The sequence below is a fragment of the Argopecten irradians genome, unplaced genomic scaffold (genome assembly GCF_041381155.1).
Source record: "Argopecten irradians isolate NY unplaced genomic scaffold, Ai_NY scaffold_0544, whole genome shotgun sequence".
Taxonomy (NCBI): domain Eukaryota; kingdom Metazoa; phylum Mollusca; class Bivalvia; order Pectinida; family Pectinidae; genus Argopecten; species Argopecten irradians.
The window spans coordinates 26,552-51,621 of NW_027188011.1; the positions used below are offsets into that span (position 1 = coordinate 26,552).

The following is a 25,070-nucleotide window of genomic DNA, read 5'->3' on the forward strand; positions in this document are numbered from 1 at the left end:
TACAATACAGCCATGGTACCATAGGCTATAAACTTACATAGAAAGTCCCTGTAACAGAATCCATGTTCCAAATAGTAAAACAACCGTATGACGAAGTCAGTAGACACATTCACATTTTCGGATGTTTGTTGATTAATAAACTTTATTCATTGAACTAATTATTTGTCCTATACATGCTGCGATGATCATAACTTCTTTCTCGTCGTACAAGAGTCTCGTTCAACCAGACGCTTCATACATGTGCAGTCAACAGAGCTCGTCAACAAGCGTGTGTTGAACTCGGTGTAAAATTTGTCCTGTACATAGGTTTAATCTTCAGATCATTTTTAATGCACGCTGCGAAGAATATAGATGGTCAGTTGTCCAGCTTGACCAGGAAAATACTCCTCTAAAAATAGAGCGAAGTCGAGCTTTACATAGACCAATGACGTCATTTTTCCCAAAATGAGGCCGTATCAACAAACTGAAAGCGCGCAACAAAATGTCGGAGAGCAGTGACAGTCCTGGCACGGTAAGTAAGTTAAAAATCAAGATAACTACTAAAGCGACAGCAACCATCAAAGCAAGCACCACATTCTTTAATATATAGACGAGTAGATAAAATATGATATAGTGGATCGTATAACGCAGAAACGTACGCTATCGCTGGTTAAAGATGGTACATTATAAAAGGGGCCCCATCGAAGGGGAAACCGTAAACACGTTTTTCTATCAGATTTCGTAAACAAATTTACGATCTCGATTTATTGTGTTGTCCGAAATCTATTGAATATATATCTTGTTTGGTTAATTATATCCGTTGGTAATCGACTTATCCTACATTAATTTTTTTTCTATTATTATTTATAACACAGGTTGATCTCGAATCATCTAGATCTGTAGATTTGAGTCTACAAGAGCAACGATCGCGAGCTCAGGGTAGGTCTATGCGTGGGAGGGGGAGAGGAAGAGGACGTCGTTCAAGAGGTCGAGGAGCCAGAGGATCAGGACAACGGCGAGGGAGGGGGAGAGGTAGAAGTGCCCCAGTTGTTCCTGATCAGCCAGAACTATCAGACAGGGAACGAGTGAACCAAATGAGAGAGGAGAGGAGACGTCAAACTCGAGTATGTATGAATATACATGTAACGTTACATAGGAGCAGTTTCAGTTTGATCATAAATTAGTTTATATAAATATTTTGCTATTATTTATTATTCATGTTTGGCATTCTATTAAATACGATCAGCACTCAAAACACGCAACTAAAACACCTCCTGCGCTCTCTCTCACCCGCTACAAGTATAAGATTACCAATTTTGGGATATAGCGGTGTAACCCATACAGATACAGAATTGCAATAATTTAGTTGGAAATATTATCTATAGCTTGGTTAGATGAGTTACTGTTATAATTGTTGTATCATTGTTTTGGTATATTTCTAATTTTGTTCTTGATTTCATTGTTTTAGGACCTGATACAAACTGTTCCAGTAGGAACACTTAGAGCCCTTGTGCAGCAGCTAACTGATAGGGAGCCAGGTCTCGTTTTTGACCTGTGCGAGGGAGCAGCGGGAGGAGGAGATCCAGAGAGAGAACCTGGTGTTACATTAACAACCCCTGCCTGGTGTACCTGCACCAATTGCATAGAAATGCCTACAGACTTAGAGCGGAAATGCTGCAGCTGCCTACCAAGGAACTGTGTTTCACAGCGATTGGTAATTGTATATTTTATTTTAGTAATACATACTGTTTATGATTGTGATTTATATATAAAAAATAGCCTAAGTCATGTATGTTAGTATGTACATAATATTATAATCCTTGAAATAATAAAGTATATTCTGTAGATCAAATTTCATCTGATATCTTCGGTATTCCTTGCAGTGTATTACTGTATGTTTCTATATTTATATGTGGTGTATATTATATGTAATATGATGTAACACATTTACTTTCAGGAATTAGAGACTCTGGTACTTGACCCACAGGTCTTGGCGTTAGGACACAGGTACCACAGAGATATGCTAGGAAGGGCGAGGGAAAGGGTGGACAATTACAATAAATCTATGCGCCATTCAGCTTATAGAAACTTCACTTTGTGGCGCCATGGAAGACTAGGCCAGGGCAAAAGAAAAGTGATACCAAGTTGTGTGATAAGGAAAATCAGGAATAAATTTCCTTCCTCGACAAATACATACACAGGTTTCCAGCCAGGACGTTTTGTGTAGTTAGTTTTATTTGGTTAATTTTTACTTGACAATGTGAATCAGGTCATAGAAACAAATATATGTAGTAGGCCGGACATCTTCCCCACAAACATTATTGTATGAACTTGATAAGGCAAGAGAGAGAGAGAGATTTTTGTGTTATTTGGTGTAAGTTATACATTTTCAGGTGTAAGGATATATAGGACTATATTTCATGTGTTCATATTTTATGAACTTCAGTCACATCTATCTTTCCTTTTTACTTTGTGTTGGTTGTATATTTTTGTGCATTGCATGGTTGCAAGTTATATATATAGTGTTTAACTTCAATCTCTTCTAAAGAAACAAAAATTAAGACAGAATCACACAGGTCTCAAAGATAGTTTTACATATCATGATATCTAACTATACTTATGTGAAAGGCAACATTTTTATTTTAGAGAGCAAAGCCAGTAGATTAGAATGAATGTGTCAAAATGTTTGTAATGTAGAGTACATTGGGCAAAACATAATAAACTCATATAAGGAAAAGTGAATATATATAAAGTGTTATTTTTCATTATCTCACATGTCCACATGGAATGGCAAGTGAGCTTATATGGTGGTTTTTTGTCTACCCAGCCTGTCATGTTTAAATTGTTTCTTATACCGTACTTCACAGCAAATAAACCCCCTACGGCAAATAAGACTCCAACCTATTTTTACACATTTTCAGACTGTTACAACAATGACAAGGCATTGAAAAATCCAAGATGGCGACCTTATAGATCGATGTTATCAGGCGGGCTGTCCGCAAAGAAGACCCCCCCCCCACCACTTTTGACCTTTATTACCTATCTGTGTGGGGAGTCTTACTTGCAGTGAAATACGGTAATGGTTTATAAAAAGCATAAAAAATACTTTGTCCATACCATACTTATATAATGACTTCTGAGTGTGTTCAAATTTTGTTTTCAATAACCAGCAGCCTTAGTGACTTGATAATGAAATGGAAGAGGAGGGTGCAAATGTTATAGTTCTGTGTGAAGGATCCATGATCTCTTTCTTCTCTCTTACGATGCCTCCAACTTCCATCTTTACCCATAGAAATAAATACTGAACATTATGTGTGAAGACTATCTTGGTATCAAATCGTCATTATTGGTAATTCCTGGTAGATCTAGGGAAGTTTCATGTACTGTAAACGACACAACGACGACCAAAACAAACATAATGGATTTAGGTCAACAATATTTCCAGTCAAAAAGATAAAGATATAAATTTCTGACATTCTATTTTTCATTATTAATCATGTCTTATTCAGAAAAGAAGTTTCAAAATTACTAAAAACACTGCAAGAAGAAATCAAGAAACATCATTTGTACGATGATATACTGTTTTATTACTTGACAGATGTCTTGGCAGAGTGTATCAATTGTACATTCTATAAAAGCAATAAACTGATTATTAGCACCAACGAAATATACCTTCAATACATGCATCTGTATCAGGGACCACCTTTTCACATATATGAAATAAATGGTATAATATCAATATATCACATAATAAACATGATCTTCCTACCAACAATCACTGAACCATAAAACCAAGTAAGTACAGGATAGGTAACAAAATCATAGAAAGGGTCAATCCTCGTACGGCAAAACAGAACGCTCATCAAATGACAAATATATATTTTGAGTCATTATGCTATGTATGTGAAAGCAGCAAGGACTTTGACACCACCATCCATCTGGTTTAACAGTGGTTTGTTTTGCAAGCACAAGTCAGAATACAGCAGTATGACGTCAATAGGTTATTGATAACATCATGATATGTGTGGTGACATGGATAAACAGTAGTTTTGAGTCACAGTTAAAATTTCAACCAATCAAAAGACCGAACAGTCATAATACACAAGTGAAATGCCAAAATATTTATCCAACACCAAACACATTTGAACAAAGGCCCGGGAGTGGAATGACATGACATAATTGGTTGAAATCACAATTACAAAGTCATTGGTCTTGGAATCGAGAAAGCTTCCTTTCTACTAAGACCTTTGTAGATTCTGGGGAGACAGCAGCTATTGTCTTCCTAATGCATCTTGGATCATCCTCCTCCAAAGGAAACCTCTTGGGTAAGGGACCTTGGTGTTCCTTCAGGGCACGAACAACTTCAGAAAGAAGGCCTGGAATGTAGTTATAGTTCTTTCTCTCTTTTACTGCAACCGCAGTCCAGTTCTTACTTCTCTCTTGGAGTATTTCCGCACATATCTAAAACAAGAAATATGTTTATCAAACACAATACAAACTTTATATCTGAAGATCTTGTAACAACTGACATGTAATCATTGAGCTTATAATATTCTTTTTCATCTGACTTTATCAATTTATATAAGTTGGAATGGTACCTCTTCCTCGACGTCATTACATCTGACTTAGCTAATTGAGATTGCATACCTGGTTTCCCCCTCTTTGGTAGCAACAGCTTGTCTGTCCTTGTGGTGTTGGTAATCCAAGACAGCAAGCTGGTTCCTAGCTCTGTACATTGGGAATCTAAAAAACAGATGCTCACAATAAATTCAAAATCTATATTGTATTATGTACGTTCTACATTCATCCTAAAATAAGTAAAGTTCTAAAATCTTACTTTGTTAGGTACACAGATCTTTGAAAAAAAATAAAACCTATATTGTACATATACATCTGCAAACCACAAAACAAATCAAAAGGCTAATATGTTTTTAAAGAATATTTTGAAAGAAAATGGATAATATAAAGACTGACACAGACAATGAATGTGCATCTGATACTCTAGTAACAAAATAAATCAGATGAAAACACATATTGAATCAATATATCTAAAGAAATAATACTTACACATAAGCAAATCTTTTGGCAGCATACATCAGAATTTGCTCATGGAAGCTCTCTAATTCGCCTGTGTGCCTGAAAAATTATGAGGGAAACATATCATTGCCATAATTATTTGAAATGTACTGCCCTAAATTCTACTCTTACCAATTAATTGATGTGAAATTAATGTATCATGTGAAGATTTGCATTACAACCATGATTCTACTAAATCTTGACAAGCTAGTCATGTGTAGGACTGATTGAATACAAGATGGACAAAATGATTAACTCTTGTGATAGGTATTACAATGTGAACTACTCAGCCTTACCTAAAGTTCACAAAGAACTTCATTTTGTGGAGAAGTCTGGTGTCTAAGACCAATTTTCCAAGGGCAGAGTGGGCATCAGAGCCTGGCTCTAACCATTTGTCTTCATGCTCCTCCTGGTCTATTGGGTCATGTTCACAGGCAGCTGGTCCTGCCCCATCTCCCACTCACCCATTCATGTACATTGGTAGTATGGTGCAATATCCCTCTCCATCTAGCCTAAATAATAACACAGGAGGTGAAATATTATGGCTAGTTTAAATGTTGAGAGACAAAGGACAGATATTAGGCAATACTGCATTCATTTATCATGGGCATTGTCATAAATTTGACCAATGCTGATAATACTAACCCAATACAACACTGGACTTATAATACTTATAATCAACTGTCTTGGCTTCTTTGTAATTGACAAAGGGGTCACTAAAAATCCATCCATTGTTACATCTTGCACTTTGAATGAAAGTTAGGTTATGTATTTGAACATTGTATAACCATTCCTAGCGTGCAACAAGGCTAAAACAAGAAGAAATCGCATGAAACATATTATTGACATGCTTTTGCTTTCTTGTTTTCATTTCAGAACACCTTTACCACATGAAAAGAATGGTAAACCTTTTTTTATCTCTATATACTTACTATAAGAGCCATCTCGCTGCCTTCAGCTTTTCGACTGCAGTACCAGAAATGGTTGATTATGTCTGAAGCCCATGGTCTTAGCATTTTATTTCTGTTTTCTGATGCAACCTGTGAAGACAAAGAGAAACCTACATATGAAATTTCTTAGATAGCACATTTAGAAACAGTAATAACAAACAGTTAATATTGCTTTCCCTAGTAAGGATGCAGATAGTGCATTTTGGAAACAATAAGTCTTCAAGATTGCCGACAGGCAGCCATCTTGGATTTAGATCATCTCAATGACTAATAATGCAATTATTTGTAATGTATTTCTTGTACAGATGTAAAACACAAAACTATTCATGGCTGCAAATATTTCAAACTTACTGCATTTATTTTCTTTCCAATGTTTTTTGCACCATGCCAAGTGTCATAACTATGACAGATTTGAGGATATCTTTCACCTGAAACCATAATGAATCATGTAATTATTTTACACAATCAGTATGAGAAGTATGAGAAAGTATAGTATTTCTGTATGATTATTATATTGATATGTGGAACTCATACTTTATCTGTACTGGGTTATAAATATCAATAGGAAGTTCATGGTTTATTGCTGTTTTATGTTTTGCAAACAGCCATGTAATAAATATGTTTAGTAACATGGTGAAGAATTATAGGAGTCAACAGAGATAGACCTTTAACCGATGATCATTAATTTACTACTACTCTGATCAATTATAAATACGAATACATTTCACTTAATAAATTAAATGGTTTATGAAAGAACAAAATACATACGCAGTAGAGCTGTGATCTGGGGGTGTGCATCTGTGCAAACCTCTTTCACATCTATATCATTTTCCAGAAGGTACTGCAAAGCCCTTATGAAACCCTCCTTCTCCATTGCAGTAGAGTTTAGCTGTGTCATTCTTTTGTCTATGATGACACTGCTGATTATGTCCTTGGTTTCATATTCCATAAAAGAATACGTGCAGTACATAGCCGAATGACCAGGACTATCATTACGACCATCCCCTACAAACATAAAACATAATATAGAAAAAGAGAAACATTTATCATCAAGTTATAGATAGAAAAAAGGATGACCACACGTCTGCCCCATTTAATATACACAAACAAAAGAAACGGAGAACTTAAATATGATCTGCTTGGGTTTTTTTGGAAGTCTCAACTTTAAACTTATAATTACTAATCAATAGGCATGAATGTTTTTACTTACTTTCATAACATAATATAATAGAATACAGTGTATATATTATGTAGCTTTCAAAAGGAGTTTATTCTTTGATTACGAACAATTCACAGAATACCTTTCGGTGGTTTCCTCAAAGAATCTTGCATTCAAAACAATATCATATATTTCATATGTTTCTGTTATAAGAAATAATTACCTGCAATGATGATTTCCTTTCCTCTGTGTCTTTGTAAAATCGCCATCATCATTTGTTGGTAACTGCTATTGATGACTGGGGCAGTAAATAACCTTTGAATTCGATGATGGGTTGTGGATGAAATCATCCCTAGGTTCAGGAATTTGGCCATAAGAGAAATCTTCTGGAAGTTGTTGCCACTAATAAGAATGACTGCTGACATCAGTAAATTCCCCGAAAACATTCTTTTAATTTTTGGCTGGGAGTTCCATGTGTACACCGTGTGTCCTCCAGTGCATATCTAATGAAAACAAATCATACTTGTATGAAATATAGCATTCTCATAAATGAATACATAAACAACAAACAATAGCAGTCTAAAAGAGAAAAGAAAGGAGATTTAAAAGCTGATTCACTTATTTCACTTACATATTGAAAATTGGGTAGCTCGTTCATTATACATTTTTTGTACTACTAGCTATAGGTATTTTTTCTGTGGAGTCGTCCAATTATTGTATTTAGAATTCTGACATTGGCCTGGCTTGAAAGAAGGTATAAGTCAGTTATTATCAAGCATTTATCACTAGTCCAATAGTTTGGTTTTATTAGTTTAATGTCCTATTACAGTCAAGGTCATGTAAGGACGTGCCAGGTTTGTTGGTGGAAGAAAGCCATAGTACCCGGAAAAAAACCAACCAACTAGCCGTCTGTACCTGGCAACTGCCCCAAATGGAATTTGAACCAGCATCCCAGAGCTGGAGGCCGTGTGGTAAAATGTCGAGACATCTAACCACTCAGCCACCGTCACCTCTCTCTAGTCCAATATTAGAACCATATGCCCTAAAGTCATTCTTGCCATACATACAAGTTGAAATGAAAACAGTCGTCGGTAGAAACTTACCCAAACAAGTTGAACAGCACTTCCAACATATCTAAAGCTGATGGAAATTTTCCCATCACAGTTTTTTTTCTGGCAAACAGTAGGAATCCGTAGATGGGCAAGTTTTTTCAGTGAGGATTCATAGCAAATGGACTTTTTCTCCTGAACTACATCCACCTCATCACCAGAAAGGTCTTCAATGTCTTCCTCCTCCTCCTCCTCTTCTTTCTCCTCTCCCTCCTCCTCATTAGGAATATCAAAGTCAAGGAGATCATCTGCCATTACCTGAGTTTCCAAATGGCTATATAATTCATCACCATTACTGCAATACATGTGTAAAGATTTTGGTAAAATTAGTGGTCTGAAAGTGGAATGTTCATATTTGTTTCTGCAAAAATACATATTTCTGTATATCAGTATCAATATTCAAATTAACTCTAATTTTTGTTGAAATTAAAACTTTTTTCATAAAAAAATTCTTTCTGCTAGAAATCCTTTATTGGCAAAAGTATAAAGATTATTATTCTTACCATAAAGACATTTCAAACTCTAAATCATCATCACAATCATCATCGATGTCACTTTCAGCAGGGCTGTATGTATCATCATTTCTCAATGCCTCATCATCTTCGGAGAATGAAAACCTGGTAAATAACATATAATTAATATTTCTCAATACATTTTTCATCATAATGAAGACTATGCATTACTTTTAACTTGTTAGCAATGATGATTATCCATAAAATGTTACACTGGTGATCACGAACAGTCTACATCTCCATGTCAACAGAATGATGCCATAATGGCTAATGTTTTGGATGTAAGTTATATCAGTACAGATTCATTTCTGTTTGGTATAATAATATATACATATTTATTATTGTGACAAAGAAATGTAACTACAAGTAGATACCTTATAAAAGATGACTCTGCTTTTGCTGCCTTCTCTTCATAGCGTGTTAACAAGCTCTTATGTGTTGGCTCTTCACTGTCAGTTGACAATTCCTCAACCCCAGATATCTCACAAGAAGATTTGACACTCCCTCTAAAAAGATAGCACCACTTATCAATAAAAAACCCGTTGGCATCAAGATAATAAACAATGATATGTAATCCTAGTTGATAACACATGTATATCATAATATAGTTGTAATTATCATAAAATTAATTACGTAGCATAAAATATTTCTGGAAAATAATCATCAATATAACAACATCCAGAATAATTTGAAGTAATAATTTCGTATAATTCTATAAAACATGTACATTATACTTACTCAATATCAGATATATCTGGAACTACCAGCTTTGATCCAGGTACTGCTGGAGTTGAAAATACAGCTCCAGAGCCGACAGGTGTGGATGATGCAGCTTCTAAGACTGGGTTTTGGATGCGGGCTGTTTGTTTATTGCTATACCTATAACAAAAATATTTACTAAAAAGTTGCTGAAATTACATAATCAGTATTTCCTTACACTTACATGTATCAGTAACATGTAAATCAAGTATAACAGCATTCCATAATTAATTAAAACAATATTTTTTTACTACTTTATAATAATCGCTAAGCGGATTCACACGCTTTGCAAAAAATCTTTCATTCCCCCGACGAAATTAATGTAATTGAAAAATAGAAGGTCTAGTATAAAAACAATAACAACTAATAGAAATACCTAACGTCACGGGCGGCTGAGAGAAGTTTCATAATAATATAAATAATATATGTTACACATATTGCTGTCACAGGTATTGTGTGTACAGCAAACGGAAATTACACATGCGTGATTATTTATAAATTAGAGTTAGTATAATTACATTTCATTACCCCTTATGAGGCCCCTTTTAGCGATCGTAAACTGTTCAGACCTATTTTATCGAGTTCGTCTGCGTAAAAAAATGAGTCAAATCGAAGTCTGAAGGATCGTTTTACACATGTCATATAATCTAAAACACTTCATATTATTAAAAAACGCTCGCTAGCATAGTACATCAAACATAGTGTAAATATGTAGTTAATCTGACACTGACATGTGTTGAAATCTTACTTACCACGAGTCCAACAGAGTCTTGGCAAGCTCTGCATCAGATGCGGCTTCGATCTCTACTTTTGCAGCATTCCACCGCTCAAGTTCAATCCCTAAAGATATCCTTCGATGCTGCCGACTCCATTCCAATTTCCTCCTCTTTGTTCCCGATTCAGACACAGTTTTTTTTCTAACACGCTTTCGATCAGCCATGTTGTTTTGTTTACGCTTAGTATGCAGCAATGCGCATGCGCGAAACTTCGACAACCCAAACCATTGCAGCCTCATTTGCATAGTATATCGTCCGTCAGTCGTTTTATATTAAACAAGGATTTCCCTCAATTTTGTATTCAAGACACGTTTGTTCAATTTCATACGCATTAAGAAATTAAATTGAGGTACTTTTAATATGATTTTTCGTCTTTTCTCCTATTTGTCCGGTTTTACAAAAAAATATTTATTTGCTTGAGCGAAACCTACCTTTAAAGGTAGGTTTCGCCCAATGAAATATAAAAGCAACGAAATTAAAATTTGTCCTGTACATAGGTTTAATCTTCAGATCATTTTTAATGCACGCTGCGAAGAATATAGATGGTCAGTTGTCCAGCTTGACCAGGAAAATACTCCTCTAAAAATAGAGCGAAGTCGAGCTTTACATAGACCAATGACGTCATTTTTCCCAAAATGAGGCCGTATCAACAAACGAAAGCGCGCAACAAAATGTCGGAGAGCAGTGACAGTCCTGGCACGGTAAGTAAGTTAAAAATCAAGATAACTACTAAAGCGACAGCAACCATCAAAGCAAGCACCACATTCTTTAATATATAGACGAGTAGATAAAATATGATATAGTGGATCGTATAACGCAGAAACGTACGCTATCGCTGGTTAAAGATGGTACATTATAAAAGGGGCCCCATCGAAGGGGAAACCGTAAACACGTTTTTCTATCAGATTTCGTAAACAAATTTACGATCTCGATTTATTGTGTTGTCCGAAATCTATTGAATATATATCTTGTTTGGTTAATTATATCCGTTGGTAATCGACTTATCCTACATTAATTTTTTTCTATTATTATTTATAACACAGGTTGATCTCGAATCATCTAGATCTGTAGATTTGAGTCTTCAAGAGCAACGATCGCGAGCTCAGGGTAGGTCTATGCGTGGGAGGGGGAGAGGAAGAGGACGTCGTTCAAGAGGTCGAGGAGCCAGAGGATCAGGACAACGGCGAGGGAGGGGGAGAGGTAGAAGTGCCCCAGTTGTTCCTGATCAGCCAGAACTATCAGACAGGGAACGAGTGAACCAAATGAGAGAGGAGAGGAGACGTCAAACTCGAGTATGTATGAATATACATGTAACGTTACATAGGAGCAGTTTCAGTTTGATCATAAATTAGTTTATATAAATATTTTGCTATTATTTATTATTCATGTTTGGCATTCTATTAAATACGATCAGCACTCAAAACACGCAACTAAAACACCTCCTGCGCTCTCTCTCACCCGCTACAAGTATAAGATTACCAATTTTGGGATATAGCGGTGTAACCCATACAGATACAGAATTGCAATAATTTAGTTGGAAATATTATCTATAGCTTGGTTAGATGAGTTACTGTTATAATTGTTGTATCATTGTTTTGGTATATTTCTAATTTTGTTCTTGATTTCATTGTTTTAGGACCTGATACAAACTGTTCCAGTAGGAACACTTAGAGCCCTTGTGCAGCAGCTAACTGATAGGGAGCCAGGTCTCGTTTTTGACCTGTGCGAGGGAGCAGCGGGAGGAGGAGATCCAGAGAGAGAACCTGGTGTTACATTAACAACCCCTGCCTGGTGTACCTGCACCAATTGCATAGAAATGCCTACAGACTTAGAGCGGAAATGCTGCAGCTGCCTACCAAGGAACTGTGTTTCACAGCGATTGGTAATTGTATATTTTATTTTAGTAATACATACTGTTTATGATTGTGATTTATATAAAAAATAGCCTAAGTCATGTATGTTAGTATGTACATAATATTATAATCCTTGAAATAATAAAGTATATTCTGTAGATCAAATTTCATCTGATATCTTCGGTATTCCTTGCAGTGTATTACTGTATGTTTCTATATTTATATGTGGTGTATATTATATGTAATATGATGTAACACATTTACTTTCAGGAATTAGAGACTCTGGTACTTGACCCACAGGTCTTGGCGTTAGGACACAGGTACCACAGAGATATGCTAGGAAGGGCGAGGGAAAGGGTGGACAATTACAATAAATCTATGCGCCATTCAGCTTATAGAAACTTCACTTTGTGGCGCCATGGAAGACTAGGCCAGGGCAAAAGAAAAGTGATACCAAGTTGTGTGATAAGGAAAATCAGGAATAAATTTCCTTCCTCGACAAATACATACACAGGTTTCCAGCCAGGACGTTTTGTGTAGTTAGTTTTATTTGGTTAATTTTTACTTGACAATGTGAATCAGGTCATAGAAACAAATATATGTAGTAGGCCGGACATCTTCCCCACAAACATTATTGTATGAACTTGATAAGGCAAGAGAGAGAGAGAGATTTTTGTGTTATTTGGTGTAAGTTATACATTTTCAGGTGTAAGGATATATAGGACTATATTTCATGTGTTCATATTTTATGAACTTCAGTCACATCTATCTTTCCTTTTTACTTTGTGTTGGTTGTATATTTTTGTGCATTGCATGGTTGCAAGTTATATATATAGTGTTTAACTTCAATCTCTTCTAAAGAAACAAAAATTAAGACAGAATCACACAGGTCTCAAAGATAGTTTTACATATCATGATATCTAACTATACTTATGTGAAAGGCAACATTTTTATTTTAGAGAGCAAAGCCAGTAGATTAGAATGAATGTGTCAAAATGTTTGTAATGTAGAGTACATTGGGCAAAACATAATAAACTCATATAAGGAAAAGTGAATATATATAAAGTGTTATTTTTCATTATCTCACATGTCCACATGGAATGGCAAGTGAGCTTATATGGTGGTTTTTTGTCTACCCAGCCTGTCATGTTTAAATTGTTTCTTATACCGTACTTCACAGCAAATAAACCCCCTACGGCAAATAAGACTCCAACCTATTTTTACACATTTTCAGACTGTTACAACAATGACAAGGCATTGAAAAATCCAAGATGGCGACCTTATAGATCGATGTTATCAGGCGGGCTGTCCGCAAAGAAGACCCCCCCCCCCCCCCCCTTTTGACCTTTATTACCTATCTGTGTGGGGAGTCTTACTTGCAGTGAAATACGGTAATGGTTTATAAAAAGCATAAAAAATACTTTGTCCATACCATACTTATATAATGACTTCTGAGTGTGTTCAAATTTTGTTTTCAATAACCAGCAGCCTTAGTGACTTGATAATGAAATGGAAGAGGAGGGTGCAAATGTTATAGTTCTGTGTGAAGGATCCATGATCTCTTTCTTCTCTCTTACGATGCCTCCAACTTCCATCTTTACCCATAGAAATAAATACTGAACATTATGTGTGAAGACTATCTTGGTATCAAATCGTCATTATTGGTAATTCCTGGTAGATCTAGGGAAGTTTCATGTACTGTAAACGACACAACGACGACCAAAACAAACATAATGGATTTAGGTCAACAATATTTCCAGTCAAAAAGATAAAGATATAAATTTCTGACATTCTATTTTTCATTATTAATCATGTCTTATTCAGAAAAGAAGTTTCAAAATTACTAAAAACACTGCAAGAAGAAATCAAGAAACATCATTTGTACGATGATATACTGTTTTATTACTTGACAGATGTCTTGGCAGAGTGTATCAATTGTACATTCTATAAAAGCAATAAACTGATTATTAGCACCAACGAAATATACCTTCAATACATGCATCTGTATCAGGGACCACCTTTTCACATATATGAAATAAATGGTATAATATCAATATATCACATAATAAACATGATCTTCCTACCAACAATCACTGAACCATAAAACCAAGTAAGTACAGGATAGGTAACAAAATCATAGAAAGGGTCAATCCTCGTACGGCAAAACAGAACGCTCATCAAATGACAAATATATATTTTGAGTCATTATGCTATGTATGTGAAAGCAGCAAGGACTTTGACACCACCATCCATCTGGTTTAACAGTGGTTTGTTTTGCAAGCACAAGTCAGAATACAGCAGTATGACGTCAATAGGTTATTGATAACATCATGATATGTGTGGTGACATGGATAAACAGTAGTTTTGAGTCACAGTTAAAATTTCAACCAATCAAAAGACCGAACAGTCATAATACACAAGTGAAATGCCAAAATATTTATCCAACACCAAACACATTTGAACAAAGGCCCGGGAGTGGAATGACATGACATAATTGGTTGAAATCACAATTACAAAGTCATTGGTCTTGGAATCGAGAAAGCTTCCTTTCTACTAAGACCTTTGTAGATTCTGGGGAGACAGCAGCTATTGTCTTCCTAATGCATCTTGGATCATCCTCCTCCAAAGGAAACCTCTTGGGTAAGGGACCTTGGTGTTCCTTCAGGGCACGAACAACTTCAGAAAGAAGGCCTGGAATGTAGTTATAGTTCTTTCTCTCTTTTACTGCAACCGCAGTCCAGTTCTTACTTCTCTTGGAGTATTTCCGCACATATCTAAAACAAGAAATATGTTTATCAAACACAATACAAACTTTATATCTGAAGATCTTGTAACAACTGACATGTAATCATTGAGCTTATAATATTCTTTTTCATCTGACTTTATCAATTTATATAAGTTGGAATGGTACCTCTTCCTCGACGTCATTACATCTGACTTAGCTAATTGAGATTGCATACCTGGTTTCCCCCTCTTTGGTAGCAACAGCTTGTCTGTCCTTGTGGTGTTGGTAATCCAAGACAGCAAGCTGGTTCCTAGCTCTGTACATTGGGAATCTAAAAAACAGATGCTCACAATAAATTCAAAATCTATATTGTATTATGTACGTTCTACATTCATCCTAAAATAAGTAAAGTTCTAAAATCTTACTTTGTTAGGTACACAGATCTTTGAAAAAAAATAAAACCTATATTGTACATATACATCTGCAAACCACAAAACAAATCAAAAGGCTAATATGTTTTTAAAGAATATTTTGAAAGAAAATGGATAATATAAAGACTGACACAGACAATGAATGTGCATCTGATACTCTAGTAACAAAATAAATCAGATGAAAACACATATTGAATCAATATATCTAAAGAAATAATACTTACACATAAGCAAATCTTTTGGCAGCATACATCAGAATTTGCTCATGGAAGCTCTCTAATTCGCCTGTGTGCCTGAAAAATTATGAGGGAAACATATCATTGCCATAATTATTTGAAACGTACTGCCCTAAATTCTACTCTTACCAATAAATTGATGTGAAATTAATGTATCATGTGAAGATTTGCATTACAACCATGATTCTACTAAATCTTGACAAGCTAGTCATGTGTAGGACTGATTGAATACAAGATGGACAAAATGATTAACTCTTGTGATAGGTATTACAATGTGAACTACTCAGCCTTACCTAAAGTTCACAAAGAACTTCATTTTGTGGAGAAGTCTGGTGTCTAAGACCAATTTTCCAAGGGCAGAGTGGGCATCAGAGCCTGGCTCTAACCATTTGTCTTCATGCTCCTCCTGGTCTATTGGGTCATGTTCACAGGCAGCTGGTCCTGCCCCATCTCCACTCACCCATTCATGTACATTGGTAGTATGGTGCAATATCCCTCTCCATCTAGCCTAAATAATAACACAGGAGGTGAAATATTATGGCTAGTTTAAATGTTGAGAGACAAAGGACAGATATTAGGCAATACTGCATTCATTTATCATGGGCATTGTCATAAATTTGACCAATGCTGATAATACTAACCCAATACAACACTGGACTTATAATACTTATAATCAACTGTCTTGGCTTCTTTGTAATTGACAAAGGGGTCACTAAAAATCCATCCATTGTTACATCTTGCACTTTGAATGAAAGTTAGGTTATGTATTTGAACATTGTATAACCATTCCTAGCGTGCAACAAGGCTAAAACAAGAAGAAATCGCATGAAACATATTATTGACATGCTTTTGCTTTCTTGTTTTCATTTCAGAACACCTTTACCACATGAAAAGAATGGTAAACCTTTTTTATCTCTATATACTTACTATAAGAGCCATCTCGCTGCCTTCAGCTTTTCGACTGCAGTACCAGAAATGGTTGATTATGTCTGAAGCCCATGGTCTTAGCATTTTATTTCTGTTTTCTGATGCAACCTGTGAAGACAAAGAGAAACCTACATATGAAATTTCTTAGATAGCACATTTAGAAACAGTAATAACAAACAGTTAATATTGCTTTCCCTAGTAAGGATGCAGATAGTGCATTTTGGAAACAATAAGTCTTCAAGATTGCCGACAGGCAGCCATCTTGGATTTAGATCATCTCAATGACTAATAATGCAATTATTTGTAATGTATTTCTTGTACAGATGTAAACACAAAACTATTCATGGCTGCAAATATTTCAAACTTACTGCATTTATTTTCTTTCCAATGTTTTTTGCACCATGCCAAGTGTCATAACTATGACAGATTTGAGGATATCTTTCACCTGAAACCATAATGAATCATGTAATTATTTTACACAATCAGTATGAGAAGTATGAGAAAGTATAGTATTTCTGTATGATTATTATATTGATATGTGGAACTCATACTTTATCTGTACTGGGTTATAAATATCAATAGGAAGTTCATGGTTTATTGCTGTTTTATGTTTTGCAAACAGCCATGTAATAAATATGTTTAGTAACATGGTGAAGAATTATAGGAGTCAACAGAGATAGACCTTTAACCGATGATCATTAATTTACTACTACTCTGATCAATTATAAATACGAATACATTTCACTTAATAAATTAAATGGTTTATGAAAGAACAAAATACATACGCAGTAGAGCTGTGATCTGGGGGTGTGCATCTGTGCAAACCTCTTTCACATCTATATCATTTTCCAGAAGGTACTGCAAAGCCCTTATGAAACCCTCCTTCTCCATTGCAGTAGAGTTTAGCTGTGTCATTCTTTTGTCTATGATGACACTGCTGATTATGTCCTTGGTTTCATATTCCATAAAAGAATACGTGCAGTACATAGCCGAATGACCAGGACTATCATTACGACCATCCCCTACAAACATAAAACATAATATAGAAAAAGAGAAACATTTATCATCAAGTTATAGATAGAAAAAAGGATGACCACACGTCTGCCCCATTTAATATACACAAACAAAAGAAACGGAGAACTTAAATATGATCTGCTTGGGTTTTTTTGGAAGTCTCAACTTTAAACTTATAATTACTAATCAATAGGCATGAATGTTTTTACTTACTTTCATAACATAATATAATAGAATACAGTGTATATATTATGTAGCTTTCAAAAGGAGTTTATTCTTTGATTACGAACAATTCACAGAATACCTTTCGGTGGTTTCCTCAAAGAATCTTGCATTCAAAACAATATCATATATTTCATATGTTTCTGTTATAAGAAATAATTACCTGCAATGATGATTTCCTTTCCTCTGTGTCTTTGTAAAATCGCCATCATCATTTGTTGGTAACTGCTATTGATGACTGGGGCAGTAAATAACCTTTGAATTCGATGATGGGTTGTGGATGAAATCATCCCTAGGTTCAGGAATTTGGCCATAAGAGAAATCTTCTGGAAGTTGTTGCCACTAATAAGAATGACTGCTGACATCAGTAAATTCCCCGAAAACATTCTTTTAATTTTTGGCTGGGAGTTCCATGTGTACACCGTGTGTCCTCCAGTGCATATCTAATGAAAACAAATCATACTTGTATGAAATATAGCATTCTCATAAATGAATACATAAACAACAAACAATAGCAGTCTAAAAGAGAAAAGAAAGGAGATTTAAAAGCTGATTCACTTATTTCACTTACATATTGAAAATTGGGTAGCTCGTTCATTATACATTTTTTGTACTACTAGCTATAGGTATTTTTTCTGTGGAGTCGTCCAATTATTGTATTTAGAATTCTGACATTGGCCTGGCTTGAAAGAAGGTATAAGTCAGTTATTATCAAGCATTTATCACTAGTCCAATAGTTTGGTTTTATTAGTTTAATGTCCTATTACAGTCAAGGTCATGTAAGGACGTGCCAGGTTTGTTGGTGGAAGAAAGCCATAGTACCCGGAAAAAAAAACCAACCAACTAGCCGTCTGTACCTGGCAACTGCCCCAAATGGAATTTGAACCAGCATCCCAGAGCTGGAGGCCGTGTGGTAAAATGTCGAGACATCTAACCACTCAGCCACCGTCACCTCTCTCTAGTCCAATATTAGAACCATATGCCCTAAAGTCATTCTTGCCATACATACAAGTTGAAATGAAAACAGTCGTCGGTAGAAACTTACCCAAACAAGTTGAACAGCACTTCCAACATATCTAAAGCTGATGGAAATTTTCCCATCACAGTTTTTTTTTCTGGCAAACAGTAGGAATCCGTAGATGGGCAAGTTTTTTCAGTGAGGATTCATAGCAAATGGACTTTTTCTCCTGAACTACATCCACCTCATCACCAGAAAGGTCTTCAATGTCTTCCTCCTCCTCCTCCTCTTCTTTCTCCTCTCCCTCCTCCTCATTAGGAATATCAAAGTCAAGGAGATCATCTGCCATTACCTGAGTTTCCAAATGGCTATATAATTCATCACCATTACTGCAATACATGTGTAAAGATTTTGGTAAAATTAGTGGTCTGAAAGTGGAATGTTCATATTTGTTTCTGCAAAAATACATATTTCTGTATATCAGTATCAATATTCAAATTAACTCTAATTTTTGTTGAAATTAAAACTTTTTTCATAAAAAAATTCTTTCTGCTAGAAATCCTTTATTGGCAAAAGTATAAAGATTATTATTCTTACCATAAAGACATTTCAAACTCTAAATCATCATCACAATCATCATCGATGTCACTTTCAGCAGGGCTGTATGTATCATCATTTCTCAATGCCTCATCATCTTCGGAGAATGAAAACCTGGTAAATAACATATAATTAATATTTCTCAATACATTTTTCATCATAATGAAGACTATGCATTACTTTTAACTTGTTAGCAATGATGATTATCCATAAAATGTTACACTGGTGATCACGAACAGTCTACATCTCCATGTCAACAGAATGATGCCATAATGGCTAATGTTTTGGATGTAAGTTATATCAGTACAGATTCATTTCTGTTTGGTATAATAATATATACATATTTATTATTGTGACAAAGAAATGTAACTACAAGTAGATACCTTATAAAAGATGACTCTGCTTTTGCTGCCTTCTCTTCATAGCGTGTTAACAAGCTCTTATGTGTTGGCTCTTCACTGTCAGTTGACAATTCCTCAACCCCAGATATCTCACAAGAAGATTTGACACTCCCTCTAAAAAGATAGCACCACTTATCAATAAAAAACCCGTTGGCATCAAGATAATAAACAATGATATGTAATCCTAGTTGATAACACATGTATATCATAATATAGTTGTAATTATCATAAAATTAATTACGTAGCATAAAATATTTCTGGAAAATAATCATCAATATAACAACATCCAGAATAATTTGAAGTAATAATTTCGTATAATTCTATAAAACATGTACATTATACTTACTCAATATCAGATATATCTGGAACTACCAGCTTTGATCCAGGTACTGCTGGAGTTGAAAATACAGCTCCAGAGCCGACAGGTGTGGATGATGCAGCTTCTAAGACTGGGTTTTGGATGCGGGCTGTTTGTTTATTGCTATACCTATAACAAAAATATTTACTAAAAAGTTGCTGAAATTACATAATCAGTATTTCCTTACACTTACATGTATCAGTAACATGTAAATCAAGTATAACAGCATTCCATAATTAATTAAAACAATATTTTTTTACTTCTTTATAATAATCGCTAAGCGGATTCACACGCTTTGCAAAAAATCTTTCATTCCCCCGACGAAATTAATGTAATTGAAAAATAGAAGGTCTAGTATAAAAACAATAACAACTAATAGAAATACCTAACGTCACGGGCGGCTGAGAGAAGTTTCATAATAATATAAATAATATATGTTACACATATTGCTGTCACAGGTATTGTGTGTACAGCAAACGGAAATTACACATGCGTGATTATTTATAAATTAGAGTTAGTATAATTACATTTCATTACCCCTTATGAGGCCCCTTTTAGCGATCGTAAACTGTTCAGACCTATTTTTATCGAGTTCGTCTGCGTAAAAAAATGAGTCAAATCGAAGTCTGAAGGATCGTTTTACACATGTCATATAATCTAAAACACTTCATATTATTAAAAAACGCTCGCTAGCATAGTACATCAAACATAGTGTAAATATGTAGTTAATCTGACACTGACATGTGTTGAAATCTTACTTACCACGAGTCCAACAGAGTCTTGGCAAGCTCTGCATCAGATGCGGCTTCGATCTCTACTTTTGCAGCATTCCACCGCTCAAGTTCAATCCCTAAAGATATCCTTCGATGCTGCCGACTCCATTCCAATTTCCTCCTCTTTGTTCCCGATTCAGACACAGTTTTTTTTTCTAACACGCTTTCGATCAGCCATGTTGTTTTGTTTTACGCTTAGTATGCAGCAATGCGCATGCGCGAAACTTCGACAACCCAAACCATTGCAGCCTCATTTGCATAGTATTATCGTCCGTCAGTCGTTTTATATTAAACAAGGATTTCCCTCAATTTTGTATTCAAGACACGTTTGTTCAATTTCATACGCATTAAGAAATACAACTTTTAAACAGGGGAAAAAGAACTGAAAATGTTAAAAGGGGAAGTCGTCCTTAAATGAACTAAAATGTTAAAAGGGTAGGCCGTCGATAAATGAACGGAAATGTTTAAAAGGAGAGGCCGTCCTTAAATGAACTGAAATGTTTTGCGAAACTTCACAGTTGGTCTCTGTAACATCTTACCTGACTTTTATGCAGAGTAGAAACGTGATGTTCTTGTAAATAAATTGTATCATAAAAAACACTGAAAAGTTACGTATAATGCGGTCTTTAAAAGGGGGGAGACCGTCCTTAAAAACTGAAAGTGATGCAATGTCGGAAAGCCCAACCAATTGAACCCGACTCTACAATATGGAAAATCCGGCATAAAAACAACATTACAAGGACATCTTCATTAAACATCAATTTATTTTAAAAAAAAATAAAATCTTTTAAAAATCAATGTAATGAAAATTACCTTTAAAGTGAATAGTTAGCTAAATGTGGGTTATTTAGCCATCAATGTACCCCCTAAAAGAGTATATTTATCTATCAATGTACATTTGCTTCTAAAAGTGGTTTATTAAGCCATCAATGTACCCCTAAAACAGAATGATTATCTTATCAAATGTACACTTACCGCTAAAAGTTGGGTTATTTAGCCATCAATGTACCCCTAAAACAGAATAATTATCTATCAATGTACATTTGCCTCTTAAATGGGTTATATTGATTATTTAGCCATCAATGTACCCCTAAAAGAATCAATGTACATTTGCCTCTAACAATGTGGTTAATTTAGCCATCAATGTACCACTAAAGAGGATACTTTAGAGCTATCAAATATAAAAATGCCTTTGACAGTGTATGTCCCTTAAAGTGGATATTTCTTTTTTATGTATTCACTGCTCTTTTAAAGACTCGTTTTACAAAACGCTTGTGAAAGCTCATCTTAAGTCAGTCCCTCCGATGTGTAAATGTGAACACAGTTTTTGTTTAATGTAGGGTAGGGTACTCGTATATAACAGCATTGTGGATAGCCGTTTTACTCCAAGTTTTATTCTACAATAGCTAGATAGACATCGTCCTGAAAGGTTTAGTGTACTGCATAGCCGTCCGAACGTCGACACGAAATCCATCGTTCAGTGAAAATTACAAGAAAACTAAACAGGGGAAGCCGTCCTTAAATGAACTGTGGGTTAAAATGTGGGAAGTCGTCCTTAAATGAAACTAAAATGTTCGGGTAGGCCGTCGATAAAATGAACGGAAATGTTAAAAGGGGAGGCCGTCCTTAAATGAACTGAAATGTTTCGCGAAAATTCACAGTTGGTCTCTGTAACATCTTACCTGACTTTTTATGCAGAGAGAACGTGATGTTCTTGTAAATAAATGTATCATGAAAAAACACTGAAAAGTTACGTATAATGCGTCTTTAAAAGGGGAGACCGTCGTTAAAAACTTAAGTGATGCAATGTCGGAAAGCCCAACCAATTAACCGACTCTACAATATGAAACATCCGGCATAAAAACAACATTACAAGGACATCTTCATTAACATCTATTATTTTAAAAAAAAATATAAAAATCTTTTAAAAATCAATGTATGAAAAAATTACCTTTAAAGTGAATAGTTAGCTAAAAGTGGGTTATTTAGCCATCAATGTACCCCTAAAAGAGTATATTTTATCTATCAATGTACATTTGCTTCTAAAAGTGGTTTATTAAGCCATCAATGTACCCCTAAAACAGAATGATTTATCTATCAATGTACACTTACCGCTAAAATAAGTGGGTTATTTAGCCATCAATGTACCCCTAAAACAGAATAATTATCTATCAATGTACAATTTGCCTCTAAAATGGGTTTTAGCCATCAACGTACCCCTAAAAGAATCAATGTACATTTGCCTCTAACAGTGTGGTTAATTTAGCCATCTCAATGTACCACTAAAGAGGATATTTTAGAGCTATCAAATATAAAAATGCCTTTGACAGTGGATGTCCCTTAAAGTGGATATTTCTTTTTTTATTTATTCACTGCTCTTTTAAAGACTCGTTTTACAAAACGCTTGTGAAAAGCTCCATCTTAAAGTCAGTCCCTCCGATGTGTATCCATGTGAAGCTATACAGTTTTTGTTTAATGTAGGGTTACTCGTATATATCAGCATTGTGGATAGGCGTTACTCCAAGTTTATATTCTACAATAGCTAGATAGACATCGTCCAGACGGAAAGGTTTAGTGTATTGCATAGCCGTCCGCACGTCCGACACGAAATCCATCGTCATAATGACAGTCCCAGCGGCTATAAATGGCGGATATTTTGGCCAGGGATACTCCGACACGGGTACATACCATTTACTAGAAGCGTTTCGATGGGGTTCGTAGCCTTCGTATAGTCGCCCCATATATAAATATTTACGGTTATCAACTAGTAATGTATATAAATAGGAAATTAGAGTATTCAGTGAAACGAAGAAGTCATCATCTATCAATACGATAAAGCGAGCGTATGGACAGAATTCAGATATCCAGTTAAATGCTGTAGAAGTTTTCAATGTATTATTAAAATACGTATCGTGAAAATCCATTAAAATGATATCGTTATATCGTTTGATTTCGTTCCTAATAAAATGAAGAGAGCCATTTACAGGAGTACCTAATACAAATACTGTTTTGATGCTTACACCTCTTAAATTATGTTCATTACCCCATGTTTGTCGAATCGCGATCCGTTGTTGTAAATGATCACACTTTGATTTCACAACAAACAACAAAAACACATCCTTGGTGTAATTTGGTATCCTCTTTCTGGTGTACATACGACAGGTTTTGGTCGGGTTATGAAGGTACTGCTGTCTAAACGGGTTGCTTCCTGGTTAACATATCCAGTACGTCTGTATTCCTGTACGAGTTCCACCATGTCCACGCTCAATGGATATGAAAAGTTTGTTTTGTAAGCCTCGGTAGTAAGAATACCCTTTACTTGCGTTGCTATTGGTATTACCCTTCCTGTATTACTCCTGAGTTGAATCATTTCATGAAGTGCCTCCTCTGTACCCCCGACCGAACGTTCCTTGAATTCGTCCACAGACGTAACATCACTGAATTTATATATAAACAAATTTGTCAATAAATACATAATCGTCGTACACAGGGATAGTAAACAAACTACCCTTCTTCTTGTATAGTGGAACATGCCGCAGAAGTCACCAAACAACCCACCCCACCCGGTCACATTATACTGACAACGGACGAACCAGTCGTCCCACTCCCCGTATGCTGCTCGATAAGCAGGAGCAGAAACTACCACTTTTATAGACTTTGATCTGTCTCGGTCAGGGGAGAGAACCCAGAACCTTCCTCACAGGGCTAACGATCATCTCAAGGCCAAAAGTGAGGCGGTGCCAAGGGAGGCATTAGGAAAAGATAAAGTCAGGTAGGAAGAATAGAAAAGAAAAAGATCCTAAGTTTAGTCGCCTTTTACGATCATGAACTAGGGGCAGCAGGTACAATTCTAACGCCCTACCAGCAGGGCAGTTTTAGACTAAAAATTCTTTACTACACTAACAATGGAAAGGGTTCGCCATGCAAGACATCTGACCACTGTGTGTAATGGCGGACAGTAAGCGAGTATGAACGGAATTTCACTATTTTGACAACACATGTGGCAAACGTAAGCAATATTTAAAAATTCATTGTCTTATAACGTATGGATATTCGTGTAATTGACAAAGATAATGTTATCTTTAAGGAAATAACATCACACAGCTAACCAATGTTGTTTTTTTTTGACAAATTTAACGTCTCAAAGAAAACGTTCTAATGACTTTTTTTCTTCTTAAATATTGCAGTTCAAAAGTAAAATAAAAATGCTGTTTCTAAACCCGGCATATAAATATATTAAATAAGCTAAATGTTT

The 25,070-nt window shown here is 35.3% G+C and overlaps 3 protein-coding genes and 2 pseudogenes across 3 annotated transcripts; 2 read left to right on the plus strand and 3 right to left on the minus strand.

Moving 5' to 3' along the window:
• The first annotated feature begins 291 nt into the window (after window positions 1-291).
• On the plus strand, window positions 292-2,721 carry LOC138312972 (uncharacterized). Its single transcript, XM_069253668.1, has 4 exons — window positions 292-511; window positions 855-1,103; window positions 1,448-1,693; window positions 1,937-2,721. The coding sequence occupies exons 1-4, from the start codon at window positions 482-484 to the stop codon at window positions 2,204-2,206; spliced, it is 795 nt and encodes a 264-aa protein (XP_069109769.1). The 5' UTR covers window positions 292-481; the 3' UTR covers window positions 2,207-2,721.
• LOC138312969 (uncharacterized) lies at window positions 2,437-10,604 on the minus strand (annotated as a pseudogene).
• A 145-nt stretch (window positions 10,605-10,749) lies between these two features.
• LOC138312971 (uncharacterized) lies at window positions 10,750-13,228 on the plus strand. Its single transcript, XM_069253667.1, has 4 exons — window positions 10,750-11,021; window positions 11,364-11,612; window positions 11,957-12,202; window positions 12,444-13,228. The coding sequence occupies exons 1-4, from the start codon at window positions 10,956-10,958 to the stop codon at window positions 12,711-12,713; spliced, it is 831 nt and encodes a 276-aa protein (XP_069109768.1). The 5' UTR covers window positions 10,750-10,955; the 3' UTR covers window positions 12,714-13,228.
• A 306-nt stretch (window positions 13,229-13,534) lies between these two features.
• LOC138312970 (uncharacterized) lies at window positions 13,535-21,007 on the minus strand (annotated as a pseudogene).
• Window positions 21,008-23,298: 2,291 nt separating this feature from the next.
• On the minus strand, window positions 23,299-24,328 carry LOC138312968 (lactosylceramide 1,3-N-acetyl-beta-D-glucosaminyltransferase B-like). The gene has a single exon (XM_069253665.1). It carries the CDS (start codon window positions 23,968-23,970, stop codon window positions 23,299-23,301), a length of 672 nt encoding a protein of 223 aa, XP_069109766.1. The 5' UTR covers window positions 23,971-24,328.
• Window positions 24,329-25,070: the final 742 nt, after the last annotated feature.

Excerpts from the sequence above, each read along its gene's own strand:
- LOC138312972 (XM_069253668.1), top strand. The coding sequence starts at position 482 with ATGTCGGAGAGCAGTGACAGTCCTGGCACG. Across the intron at positions 512-854 it reads GCAGTGACAGTCCTGGCACG|GTTGATCTCGAATCATCTAG; the intron begins GTAAGTAAGTTA and ends TTTATAACACAG. Across the intron at positions 1,104-1,447 it reads AGAGGAGACGTCAAACTCGA|GACCTGATACAAACTGTTCC; the intron begins GTATGTATGAAT and ends TCATTGTTTTAG.
- LOC138312968 (XM_069253665.1), bottom strand. The coding sequence starts at position 23,970 with ATGTACACCAGAAAGAGGATACCAAATTACACCAAGGATGTGTTTTTG.
- LOC138312971 (XM_069253667.1), top strand. The coding sequence starts at position 10,956 with ATGAGGCCGTATCAACAAACGAAAGCGCGCAACAAAATGTCGGAGAGC. Across the intron at positions 11,613-11,956 it reads AGAGGAGACGTCAAACTCGA|GACCTGATACAAACTGTTCC; the intron begins GTATGTATGAAT and ends TCATTGTTTTAG. Across the intron at positions 12,203-12,443 it reads ACTGTGTTTCACAGCGATTG|GAATTAGAGACTCTGGTACT; the intron begins GTAATTGTATAT and ends ATTTACTTTCAG.